This window comes from Haliotis cracherodii, unplaced genomic scaffold (genome assembly GCF_022045235.1).
Source record: "Haliotis cracherodii isolate W230 unplaced genomic scaffold, xgHalCrac1.p SCAF_15, whole genome shotgun sequence".
Lineage (NCBI taxonomy): Eukaryota > Metazoa > Mollusca > Gastropoda > Lepetellida > Haliotidae > Haliotis > Haliotis cracherodii.
Genome location: NW_027266270.1, coordinates 6667427 through 6681089, shown reverse-complemented (window position 1 = coordinate 6681089; position 13663 = coordinate 6667427). Strand labels below are relative to the sequence as shown.

The 13663-nt window shown below is 45.5% G+C and overlaps 2 protein-coding genes across 3 annotated transcripts in view; both read left to right on the top strand.

Annotated features, from left to right (window-relative positions):
• Positions 1 to 13663, top strand: part of LOC139462203 (DNA damage-binding protein 1-like) — a 39299-nt gene that overhangs the window by 13033 nt on the left and 12603 nt on the right. For both annotated transcript variants that reach the window (XM_071243780.1, XM_071243778.1), the window contains exons 13-23: positions 613 to 721; positions 1733 to 1911; positions 2739 to 2902; positions 3206 to 3322; positions 4102 to 4309; positions 4811 to 4906; positions 5301 to 5539; positions 6039 to 6298; positions 6880 to 7050; positions 8864 to 8973; positions 9490 to 9575. In XM_071243780.1, coding sequence (XP_071099881.1) covers positions 613 to 721; positions 1733 to 1911; positions 2739 to 2902; positions 3206 to 3322; positions 4102 to 4309; positions 4811 to 4906; positions 5301 to 5539; positions 6039 to 6298; positions 6880 to 7050; positions 8864 to 8973; positions 9490 to 9575 — 1739 coding nt within the window. The remainder of the gene's footprint in view (positions 1 to 612; positions 722 to 1732; positions 1912 to 2738; positions 2903 to 3205; positions 3323 to 4101; positions 4310 to 4810; positions 4907 to 5300; positions 5540 to 6038; positions 6299 to 6879; positions 7051 to 8863; positions 8974 to 9489; positions 9576 to 13663) is intronic.
• Positions 10217 to 12073, top strand: LOC139461756 (uncharacterized). Its single transcript, XM_071243214.1, has one exon. The coding sequence runs from the start codon at positions 10297 to 10299 to the stop codon at positions 11824 to 11826; it is 1530 nt and encodes a 509-aa protein (XP_071099315.1). The 5' UTR covers positions 10217 to 10296; the 3' UTR covers positions 11827 to 12073.

Below are 13663 nucleotides of genomic sequence, written 5' to 3'. Positions count from 1 at the left end.
CCAAGGTCAGGCAATCCCTTTTATGAAGTTGCCTCTTGATGTGAACACAATTGTGTTTGATGATTGGTTCCACGACGTGAATCAAACATGCAACCTCACATATCACGTTCAGTGATGTAACCCTCTGTTTTCCCACTGAGCTACTGGGGAAGTTGTTCAGTTTATCATGTCATGACTCCAGCTAGTCCATGCTGCACATGTTTTTTCTCTTGCACGCTTTGAGCGAAATCCTTTTATACCACGATACACTGTATTGTTTCACCATAAGGTATTTCGATGTTTTCATATTTTTTTCTGGTATTTCTTGCATTTAGATGGTTTAAGAGTTGGATAAAACACCCCTCATCGGTTTTGGTTGAAAAAAACTTCTTCTTTTTTTTTGTAAAACCTTGACCTCAGGAAAAGGCCAAGGACCGGATTAGGTGTGTTTTTCTATGCTTGAACAATATTAGTCTCCAAGGTGATGTCTCTGTGACATCAGCTGTTCAATGAGAGGTGGTTTTCATGATGTAAAGTTTCTGATTGACCAGTCAGAATCAAGTATAATTCTCAGTACATAATAGTAGGGTCCATGTACCAAGTGAAGGTAATCCCATGTGATTGGTGTTGCAGTGTTCTCATGTTGAATGGTGAAGAGGTAGAGGAGACAGAAATGGCCGGATTTGACGGGGACCAGCAGACATTCTTCTGTGGCAATGTTGTTGGGAACCAGTTAGTGCAGGTTAGTAACAATGGCAGTGTGAATCCTACTCGTCAGGCAGTATGTCTACACACGTGCCCCAGTCATCTATTGCATGCAAGTCTCTATTGAGCGTTGTGTCCCTTAGGCATGCCAGCATCCTATTAGAATAGATTCAAATCCCAGCTTCACCCTATGTTCCTAGGGGGGGCACAGGTGGCCCAGTCGTCTACGGTGCCACGATTCGCTGTGCAGAGTTGCGTCCCTTGGGCATGCCAGAAACCTATGATTATGGGTTCGAATCCCGGTTCGCCAAAATTATGTTTCTAGGTTTGCCAGCACCATACCCGTGCTCGTTGGTTTCACCGAAGTGGTAAACGTCTGAGACCTGCATCACTTCGGGCTTTCCTCCCACGTGAAGCTGACACGCTGTGATTTAACTGGAATACTGTTAAAAGCAGCGTTAATCCCAACTCACTCACTGTGTTCCTAGGTGTGTCAGCACTGTCCTCAGGGTTTCACTGAAGTGGTAAACATCTAAAACCTGCATTGCTTTGGGCTTTCCTCTGAAAACATGATCAAGCTGACACCCCATGAGCCTAGTGGTTAAAGCATGGCCTGGACACTCTGATTGCCTGGGTTCTACTCCCTACAGGGGTACAATGTGTGATGCCTATTTCTGCTGTTCCCCACCATGGTATCGTTGAAATATTACTCAAAATTGAAGATCCATGGCAGAAAAGGTCCTCTGCAACCCATGCTTGCCATAAAAGTCGACTATGCTTGTTGTAAGAGGTGACTAAAAGGATCGGGTGGTCAAGCTAGCTGACTTGGTCGATGCATGTCATTGTATTCCATTTGTGTGGATCGATGCTCATGATGTCAATCACTGGATTGTCGGGTCCAGACTTGATTATTTAGAGACCGGCATTTTATAGCTGGAATATTGCTGAGTGTGGTGTTGAACAACAAGCAAACAAACTATCTACAAATTGCCTAAAACGGTATTCACTGATTCAAGGAAGAAGCACTTCATGTTGATGTTCTCTGCAGATCACCCCCAGCTCTATCCGGCTGATCAGCTGTGACAGCAAGACATTGGTGGCTGAGTGGAAACATCCCTCGGGGAAGAACATCAGTCTGGCCAGTTGTAACACTTGTCAGGCTGTCGTCGCCATCGGCAGCGAGCTCTACTATCTCAAGATACTCACAGGAGATATAAAGGAAGTCAGGCAAGTAGAGTTCAGCATTTGGTAGAGATAACATTCCTTGGTTCGTCAGAACTATAGTTGTGCATGTTGAAATACTTACGAAATACTGTTGATTACTTATGATATACTTATGAAATACTGTTGATTACTTATGATATACTTACTAAATGCTGTTGATTACTTATGATATACTTACTAAATGCTGTTGATTACTTATGATATACTTATGAAATACTGTTGATTACTTATGATATACTTACAAAATGCTGTTGATTACTTATGATATACTTACGAAATGCTGATGATTACTTATGATATACTTATGAAATACTGTTGATTACTTATGATATACTTACGAAATGCTGTTGATTACTTATGATATACTTATGAAATGCTGTTGATTACTTATGAAATAATGTTGAAATACTTACAAAATACTGTAGATTACCTGTTGAAAAACTTACGAAATACTGACTCACTCATTGCTGTACGAAAAAATGTTGATTACTTATGAAATACTGTGGAAATTATTATGAAATACTGTTGAAATACTTACGAAATATTCTTGAAATACTGACTCACAACTAGTTGTAGATTCCCAAGTAATTGTTTGCATTATTTCAACTAAAGGAAGACGCTAAATGTCTCTTAATTTTTGCAATTTTTTAATATTAATAATGTTGGAATGCTGGCACATAACTTTGAAGAAGGGCAGGCAACAGTTATGGGTCACCTGCCCGACTGTCTTGTTGGGTTTTAAACTTATTCAAACACTGGTGAGCAATGATTCTATGAGAGGACTGTACCATCCCTTGAAGAAGTGATGATATTGTTTTTTGTGTGTGCAGCCACGCCACTATGGAGCATGAGGTGGCTTGTGTCGACATCAGTCTCACCAAGACGGGCCAGGATGAGGCGGAGCTGTGTGCTGTGGGGCTGTGGACAGACATCTCTGTCCGTGTCCTCAAACTCCCCAACTTCGATAGTCTGCATGTGGAGATGCTGGGTGGAGGTGAGATACAAGGGTGCATTGGGGTGACATGTTTTCTTTGTCCACTGGGAACGCTGTTCTTGAAGTTTCCACTACTTTTCAGAAATGAGTAGAGATAAGCAATGAGTATGAGACAGGATAAGTATAAATAATAATTTTACCCATAAAAATACATGTTTGGAGGCTTTATGTAGCTTATACTGAACCATAGATAGGTAGTGAAAAGCTATAAGCATTCACCGGGTGAATGGATTCACTCTATTAGTGAAGGGCTACTCAGCAGATAGCATGTCACCATTTCTTACGCTGATGTACTGTTTGCAGAGATCATCCCCCGGTCCATCCTGCTGACGACGTTTGAAGGCATCCACTATCTACTGTGTGCTCTGGGAGATGGGTCTCTGTTCTACTTCAATCTCAGCGTCAGCGAACAGACAAAAGGTACACAAACAAATCATTCCAAGTAGCAAGGCTTCGGGATTTAGGATGCCACCCACAGTGTCAGTCTGAAGGAGGGAGGCACAACAGTTCTGTGTTTAAGTTACTTCCCTTAGTTGTGCCAGGATCTACTGTTTGTAGGTTTGACTCCAAGGCTCAGCCAATTCTGATCCTTGAATTGTCAGCACTGAAGCTTTCAAAATACTTTTTGTGCCACTTTTGTCCCGCATTTATCTGAAGTGAAGTCCTCAATGGCATGTTGCTTAACAAGGCCGTAGTTAACTTATTTTTGACTGGGAGGGGGAATATTTGTACAAGTATCACTTGTCCCAAATTTGTTTTTTCATTATTCAAATAAAACTGTTTTCTATAAAAACATCCAAGGGGGCATCAAACCCCCGGTTGCCTACGGCACTGCTTAACATTAGAGTTTGAGGGAAAGATGTAAAGGCATTGAAAATCTTATGTTAGAAACCTTCTTTAGAAATAAATATCCTTAGAAAAGGTTTGATATTTTGTAAACGAACTAGTGGACAACCTTCAAGGACACATCCTGCATTTCTAAAAGGGAGGGGTCCAAAATATCAAAATCCTCTTTCATAATTTTACTGCATGGCTGAAATAATGCTGATGCGACGTTAAATTTTATCTCACTCACAAATTTTACTGCCTTCAACATACTACATTTGGTTTTCAAAAGGAGGGTGTCCGGAACCCCAGCATCCCCCTCTGGACCCCCCTATGTCCTTAAACATGTTGGGTGATGTTATTTTCCTATGCAGGTATTCTGAATGAAAAGAAGAAGGTGACCCTGGGGACACAACCCACAGTCCTGCGCACCTTCAAGTCTCTCTCGACCACCAACATCTTCGCCTGTTCCGACAGGCCCACGGTCATCTACTCCTCCAATCACAAGCTTGTTTTCTCCAATGTCAATCTCCGAGAAGTCAACCATATGTGTCCACTTAACTCCGATGGTTATCGGGACAGGTCTGTAAACCTACCTTGTCTACTAGTCATTACAGTCAAGCATTGATTTCATGAACAATGACATGCCATCACAGAGAAAAGGTCTTCAGCAACCCATGCTTTCTGTGAGAGGCAACTAATGGGATCGGGTGGTCAGGCTGGCTGATTTGGTTGATGCACATCATCGTATCCCAGTTGCTTGGATCAATGCTTATGATATCAATCAATGGATTTTCTGGTCCAGACTCGATTAGTTACAGACCGACGCCATATAGGTGGAATATTGCTGAGTGCGGCGTTAAACAAAAAACAAACAAGCTTGCTAAGTCGCTAACAGTTATGATCAGTCATGTTAATCAGGGCACTGTATTTACTGTTCAAATTAATCCCCTGCTACACCAAATATCTAGGTGTGTTTCCCAGTACAGTCTGTCATTGTATGAAGATCATTCAACTAGTTTACTTGAGAAATCTAACTCACAAACTAATTATTGTTACGCCAATGTCTTTTTTGTCTGACAGTTTGGCTCTCGCCAGCGATAGTTCTCTGATTATTGGCACCATTGATGAAATCCAGAAACTTCACATCCGAACCATCCCCCTCGGAGAGTCTCCAAGGTAAGCCTCATCAGCTCTACCAACAGCATCTCAGTCTGTGTTCGTAATCTAGTCTCCATTTTATTATACTGCACACACCAGTACATCATCTGATGTTAACCCTTCTGAATCAAATGGGTTACATGATTTAGTACTGATTCTACCATGACATTGATGAATGCTTGATTATGATTGGTTAAAAAGAGGTTTCCTTTTTGTTACGGAAACCCCTTTCAAATATATTAAACCTTTTCACACAAAAAGCTTGCGTATGAATACAGCGATAGCCTACATATCGATTCATAAAAAATGGCTCCAAATTAGAATAATATGTATCTACTCTACAGTGGGAAGACATCAAATTTCAAAACACAGTAGGTTTGTCTCCTATATCACTGGTTCCATCTTGTTTCAGACGTATAGCTTATCAAGAATCCTCGGAGACGTTTGGCATCATCTCATTCCGTACCGACATCCAGGACAACCAGGGGACCCGAGCCACCCGGGTCAGCGCCAGCACCCACGCCAACAACGTCAGCGTCAGCTCCAACGCCAAACTCATGACTGGATCGTCCACCTCAACGTCAGAACATACATACGGGGATGAAGTGGAGATTCATTCTCTGTTGGTGATCGATCAGCATACATTTGAGGGTGGGTTAGTTGATAACATTGACGGAAAGCAATTATATTGAAAGCTGTGTGCTAGGGCTAGGATGGATAACTCGGGTACTCGGGTCGGTTGGGTATTGAGAAGGACCTGGGTACCCACAGGATTACCCAGACCCATGGTTAATCATGTGATATTATGTCTAAAGACAAAAATTATCTGAAACTCCATGGTTACAGTACAAGTCACTAATGTTCGCATTCCTTTCTGACAATGCACCCATTCCTTCTGACTTTCATATGTTTAAATAATGATAATGCTTCAGTCAACTTCAGTGTATGCATGACCACATCGTTTTTAAGTGTATCTAAATATGTTCCTATTAAAACATCTCTTGAGACCTACAGTGGGTACTCGGTAGTAAATTTGGACTCGTCCCAGCCTTAGTGTGCTCTATCGGATTTCATAACTCAAGACTGTAGTCATGACATGAAAATGTCCAGTGTATGCATTCATAATGATTGATATTATTTTACTTTTCAGTCCTGTTTGCGCACCAGTTAATGACTAATGAATGTGCAACAAGTCTGATCTCAGCCAAGCTAGGAGAGGACGCCAGCACGTACTACATCGTAGGCACAGCTCTGGTCTACCCGGATGAGGCGGAGCCCAAACAGGGGCGCATCCTCATCTTCCATTTCAAGGATGCCAAGCTGACGCAGGTGGCAGAGAAGGAAATCAAGGGAGCCGCCTACACACTGGTGGAGTTTAATGGCAAGTTGCTGGCCAGTATCAACAGCACGGTGAGTAGACCACAAAGGTGGGACAGGGTTCACTCTAGGATTCTCTTTCAGATAAAATCCTCCTTGGGGCATTTATTGCATTTTCCTTGCTTAAGAAAATCTACGAAGTTTTTGATGTGGTAACATTTTTTATTAAGGAAAATGGTTACAACTATGTCACATAGATTTTCTTGAGCAAGGAAAATGCAATAAGTACCCCAAGGAGGATTTCATCAGAGTATTCATAACCTCTACAGGTTTGTAAACATTTTCTGACATTTCAAATATCCAGAGGTAGACCCATTCTTGCCAATACAGCACAAGGTTAAAATGCCCCTTTGTATTTGAAAATGAGGTGGGTTTTTTTAAATTTAGGGGCTAAAAGCACACAGCCCCATCCTAGAATTATCCCTGGTGGAATATTAGGAAGTAGATTTCTTGTGTCCCCACCCTGCCTCCCTGTATGGTATCTCACATATGGTCACTACACAGATTTTGTTCCCTTGAGGGGACATTGCACTGTGTGAAGTGATCAGGTTAACCTTCGACTTTCCCCTACCTGAGATATCAAGTCGTTAGACTACTACATGCTGTGGTTGCAGGTCCGGTTATTTGAGTGGACGGCCGAGAAGGAACTCCGCCTTGAGTGTAGTCATTTCAACAACATCATTGCCCTGTATCTCAAGACCAAGGGGGACTTTGTGTTGGTGGGCGACCTCATGAGGTCGATCACATTGCTGGCATACAAGCCCCTGGAGGGAACCTTTGAAGAGGTATGTGGGACTCAAGTCCACCAAGTGTATCAAGTTTTGGACTTCTGACATGATCAAATATATCACAAAACTGAGTGAAAAGCAGGGGTCCGGAAAATTTAAAATCCCAATCGGACATTTACATTTATGCCACGCCCCCTTCAAACAGCGTGTTTTAGTACGACTTTTTACACACAAATTACAAGTTGTTACGTATTCATAATATGATGAATTATGAATTGTTTCAATTTAAATTGTTTAATTCACCGGACAATTAATAACAAATAATATCATTTTAGATATATATGGAAAACATACGTTTGTTTCTGTTATAATAACGATCTGTCAACGTTGTGAACGGTCTAATTAATATTCATGAGTCTGCTCAAGTGTACGCGTTGTAACATTTGGATCGAGACTATTATCCCATATTTGGTTATCACGTGACCTCACGGGAAAAGTGTTTTTTTTAAACTAAAGATTATTTAAAAACAAGACAGATAATATAATCATAAATCCTAAACTATCGTTGATAGCTGTAGTTATTTGAATACCTTTTCATCTGTACTTAATTATTGACCATAAAAAAATTTGATATCAATCGTCCGAGAAAGCAAAATGGCGGTCAATCAAGATTCAGTATACGACTAGCTACTGAAAACAATAAAATCTGCAAATCCTCGTTGTATGTCAACCAAGTGAAAGTCGTTAGCCACGACTTACAAAATGATCATTCAGACTTTGAGGGTTTGGCAGATCCGCTCGACTGATCTGCATCGGTCGACTGGCTGTCGTCACGCTTTCGCTTCTTGACTGAGGTTACGTATCGTAGCATTGTGAGGATAATGAGGTACATCGATGATGCAAGGTATTTATGTACAGTTGTAAACACATTTTACTCAAATCAACAAGATGTTCTCAGTAATAAATCCTCGATTAATCAGTGTCAACTCAGTTTATTGCCTATTACAGTGATTGACCGATTGGACTATCATTCTAGGTACGATGTATTTACAGCAATCAAAACAAACAAAGCTTGTCAGTGTAGATAATCTGCTTTGTTTTACAACTGCAGACAGAAATTGCTCAGTCCTAACTGTTGATCAAGTCCGGTCAAAATTTAAGAATGTCCGGACAGAAAAATTTAAATGTCAGGTAAGCAATATTTTAGACCGGACATTTGAGATTCCCAATCGGACATGTCCGGCGCATATGACGGTTTCCGGACCCCTGGTGAAAAGCCTGAAACGTTTGCCACTTTGAATGAAAATATGAGTACGAACAAGTCTATATCCCAATATGTATTTTTCACCATATGTTGGTACCATTTATATCTACATCTCTGAAAATCATTTCCGGCCAATGACTTGCTCATGTTTAATATAAGAAAACTGTTTCATGATAAAACATTGTGCTATCATGCTTCATTTCTGGAGATTCGAAGATGTGTTCACAACTTGCTGACGTCGTAAATTGGACAACGTTATTTTTTAGAATGGGGGTGTCTTGTGGGTTGTTCCCCGTAGATGCAGCTTGGCACTGTAGATAAACGCATTGGGCAAGCAATCGCATTCAAACGGGGGAAAGATATGAGAGGATCAGCATTGGGTGATAATTGACGTGAAAATTGTGAGAATATCTGGGAAGTACCAAACTTAACCCCACTCTCATATCTCACATCTCATATGAGAAAAATTACTCGCGCCCGTTGTTCATATTCCCTACAGTGTTTTATTGTACGATAAACAGCTTCCACTCGTCTTTGTTTCTCAAATAGGTTTCAATGATTTCAGACCTGTTAGTTGTGTGGCAAAGTTTGGACTTTACTTTCCAGATTGCCCGAGATTGCAACCCAAGCTGGATGACGGCTGTAGAAGTGTTGGATGACGACAACTTCCTGGGAGCGGAGAACTCGTTCAACATATTCACATGTCAGAAGGATAGGTGAGAGATAGCTGACTGTGGACTCCTACATTCACCATGAACTTGTCTTGTTGCCTATGGAAATTGTTCCCATGGTAACAGCATCCTGTGACATGACATTGACAGGCATCCATCCAGTAGGGATCCCGGGGTTGGAATTGGGTCCCCAGCTATGTTGGTCATTAAGGTGGATCGGGTGGCCAGGCTTGCTGCTGTGCTTGATTGCATGTCATCGTAGCCCAACTGCATAGATCGATGCTCATGACCTCAATCACTGGATTGTCTGGTCCAGACTCGATTATTTACCGCCGTATATAGCTTGAATATTGCTGAGTGCGGCGTTAAACAACAAACAAAAATCAGTGACTTGGTAACCGATGATGTGGATAGTTTTGCATAATATCAATCTCTGGTTTGGCTGGTCCAGACTTGAATATTTACTGGCCTTTGGAATATTGCTGGTTGAACTACAGCTAGACTAACAGACATACCCTTTGAGAACTACTTATTGTAGCATGTGGATGGTCTCTGTTCTAGTGCTGCAGCAACAGATGAAGACAGGCAACAGCTGCAAGAAGTGGGCCTCTTCCATCTCGGCGAGTTTGTCAATGTCTTCAGACATGGTAAGCTGATAAGTATTTATAGTTTCGGGCCAACAATAGGCCAAACTCAGTATATAATGCTATCAAAAAAACTTTCTTTCACATTTTAGTTATCAAGTCAACTAAAACGAACGAACAAGTATCTACAGCTATCTTTTCCTTTTGAACCTGCTCAGAAATATTTATAGTCAAGATGTTTCCACGCGATTTGGCGTAAATATGCCTATCGCGATACATATCATATCGTATTGTGACCTTGCTGTATCGGTTCACCCCTAATGATTAAGCGGCATAGTGGCTACAAATTACATTAAGTAATACGTTACCACTGTTATACCGAGGCTGTTGTCTCCCACAACTGCTGCTATAGCGAAATCTACCACAGAGATCTCAATTACCTCATGCAGCACGTGCGTAGCCACCTAGCTGCCACGTGACACCCTTCACTCTTGTCTCTTTCGTCTGCTAAGCAAGACGTGTTTTTTCTCCTGCTGAAGCGTTCCTGAAGATTTGGTGATATTTATTATAGTTTATTCTCTAATAAACTGTGCTTTTATGGGGCGTTGCGGTAGCTACGCTTGGTTATAATTTTCCCGCCAAACGGAAATTTTTTCCCGCCCTTTTTTTCTATATACTTGCGGGGTTCGCGTATGCACGTTGTGTTTTACGTTTCCCCTGTTCTTGTATGTTTTGGGGGTTAACATAACTTATTTCTTTAATAAAAGTTATATGTGTATGTTATATGTTCACATTGCTCGTTTATTTTCTTGTGAAAATGCTCGTTTGTGAATCATTGTGGTGCGTGCGTTGTAACCATGTTTTGTTCTTTGTTTATAGCAAACAATCAATGTCTGACATGGATATGTCCCCAGTATCCACCCCCTCTACCCCTGCTCCTCGGAGTTGTGGGGTGTGCAGAAAGTTTTTGTCGTCCCGGGATCCCCACGATCGTTGCCCGCGGTGCAGGGTTCCTTGCGGGGACACCCGGTGCACCCTGTGCGAAGGTCTGGGGCCTGCGGAGTTTGAGCGGTACCGGCTGTACGTACAGTCCGTCTCCACCCCTGTGGTGGCTGGTTCGTCCGGTCGGGGTCCCCGTGCGGGTACCACCTCCTCGGCTGCGGCGGATCCCCTTGCGGCCCTCGGGCTGTCTGGGGATTCCGTCGCCGCATTGTTGTCGAAACTTGTGGACTCCAAGCTGGCGGCCTTATCGCAAGATAGGCCGCTGGCTGTTCCGTCCCCGGCCTCTTCGGTGGCCGCGGGTTCGGACGCGGGGTCCACCGGTACGGCGGCGGCTGCCGTGGTTACCGGTCCTTCCCCCGAACCGTTGCTTCCGCTATCGGTTAAGGACCGCGTGGCCATGGTGTATGACCTCTTCGAGGACATGCCAAAGCCCCTGCCGATACCGCGGGGAATCCACGGTTCCGTGGGTTCCTCCGAGGTATACGACGAGACGTCCGACAAGGCTTTCCCGGCATCAACCTTGCTGCGCGGGATTAAGCCTTCTTTGGAGAAGGCCTTCACGGCTGCCTCCGGTCGGGGTCTCCCGTTACCTCCCCCGTCGTGGAGAAAAGGGTCTTTCCCAGTACATGACCTTGCCTTTCCCGAGGCTGGTCCTTCTGCGGAAGCCCATGTGGAGCGTTTGGGGGTCCGTGCCCCACCGGTTGCCACGGTACCACAAGGTACCTTGCAACAGCTGGACACCCTCGCTCGACACTCCATGCTGGCATTGTCTCACGGAGACACATACCTGGCTGCAGCGGCCAGTCTGGTCGAAGGTTCTCCTACGGACCGAGACCAGCGCATTTACAACTGCTTGCTCGGTTTGAATGCTTCCCTGGAGTACGTTGCCGGGGCTTCGGCCTTTGTTTCCGGCACGTGCCATTTTCTTCGGCGCCAGTCGTATCTGGCTGCTTCAGGGTTGGACGCTGCCAATCAGGAGGTGCTCCTTTCGCAGCCTTGGTCTGCTCGGACCCTGTTTAATAACAAGATCCCTGGGGTTCTGAAGGAACAACAGGCCGCTGTGTCTGCCGATGCCTCTCGGCACACACTGGATCTTGTGGGGTCCTTGCATAGGCGCCTGGGTGCCGCTCCGAAGCGGAGCGCGCCCCAGGATGCTGCGTCCGGCAGGCCTAAGGGGTCGGGTCCTTCTTCCTCCGGGAAGAAGCCCCGCTCTGAGGGCTCCGGTAAGGGTTCTCAGCAGCCCTTTCGCGGGAAGAAGGGGAACTGGGGGAAGCCCAAGTCGTCTAAGGACGGCAAGGGCCCCTCCAGGTGACTCTCATTGGAGGGGTTCGTATGCCGACAGCGCCAACTTCGGTTGGCCCGTAGGCGAACCCGAGTCACTTGGCCCTGGACAGTTGCGCCTGCCGCAGCCCGTCCGGCCCCCCTCTCTGTCCCCAGTGGGAGCCAGACTCCAGACTTATTGGGAGAATTGGGAACAAGTGTTCGACGACCCGTGGGTGGTCAACACGATTCGGTACGGCTATCGGCTCGATCTCAAAGCGAATCCGCCGCTCACCGTTGCCCCGTCGGCATGTTTCTATTCGGAAACCGATCTTCCCTTCCTCGCCGATGCCATCGGCAGGTTGGTGGAGAAGAGGGCAGTTCGGGAGTTAGCTCTACCAGAAATAACACCGGGGTTTTACTCCAGGATATTTCTCGTTCCCAAGAAGGACAGTGCCGAACTCAGAATGATTCACAACTTGAAATCGTTCAACGAGTTCTACCTGCGCAAGCCGCCCAAGTTCAGAATGTTGAGCTTGACGGACCTGAAAGCACTGATCATGCCGGCCGACTGGCTAGCTTCGATCGACCTGAAGGATGCTTATCTGCATGTTCCGATTCACTCGGATCATCACAAGTATCTCAGGTTTGTCTTTCAAGGCAGGCACTACGAGTGGGTTGTACTCCCATTCGGTCTTTCATCCGCTCCCTGGCTGTTCACCCGGTTAACCACCCCCATAGTGGGGTTCCTCCACCGGAGGGGTGTCCGGTACTTCGCGTACCTGGACGACTCGCTAGTAGCAAATCGAATGACGGACACCCTGTCACGCCATCTCGTTTTCGCACGTCGGCTCTTGGAGCAATTGGGGTGGATTGTCAATCTCCCCAAGAGCGAGTTAACCCCTTCTCAGAACTTGCAGTTCATCGGAGGTCGGTTCAACACGGTGTCCCATCGCCTATTTGTCCCCCCAGACCGGTGGCACAAAATTCAGGCGATGATTGCCAAAGTCTTAGCGGTGCAACAGACTGTTCACTTTTGGGAACAGCTGTTATGGCTACTTGTATCAGCCCAGGACTGCACCGAACGGGGTCGTCTCCAACTCCGCCCGCTGCAACGGTTTTTAATCCAGTTGTTAGCAACGGAGGTGAACAGTGCGACCGTCGCCCTCCCGGATCGGCTCCGACCGCATCTGGAGTGGTGGACGCTCCCTTACAATGTCTTATCAGGAGTCTCTATGCGGCCCTACCGGGCCACGTTGAACCTGTATACAGACGCCTCTCTAGTGGGCTGGGGCGCCCATCTAGAGGGGGAGGTGAGCTCGGGGCTGTGGTGCGTAGACGAACTAGGTCTTCACATCAATTGTCTCGAGTTCAAGGCAGTGATCAACGCAGTCAATCACTGGAAGCATCGTCTCGTCGACGCCCGGCTCATGCTGGCGACCGACAACACGACGGTAGTGTCCTATGTGAACAAACTGGGGGGAACCCACAGTCACTCGCTACTCGATCTCACGTTCGAGTTTTACGCTCTGGTGGACAGTGTCCCGTGCCAGATACGCGCCCGTCACATCCCAGGTGTGCGGAACGTACTGGCCGATGCTCTATCGAGGCCTCAGGATCCGAGCCCCACAGAGTGGATGCTGAACCCAGTAGTGTTTCAGTGGCTGTGCGAACGTTTGGGTCGTCCGATGGTCGACCTGTTCGCAACACGGTTCAACAATCAACTCCCGTTGTTTGTATCACCAGTCCCGGACCCGAGGGCCATCGATCACGATGCTCTCGCGTTAGACTGGACGGGCTTGGACGCTTATGCTTACCCGCCGACAGCGTTGATACCACACATTCTAAGCCGGCTTCGAGGAGTTCGCTGTCGAATGTTACTGATCGCG

Coding starts and splice junctions, on each gene's coding strand:
- LOC139461756 (XM_071243214.1), top strand. CDS start 10,297: ATGTTCACATTGCTCGTTTATTTTCTTGTGAAAATGCTCGTTTGTGAA.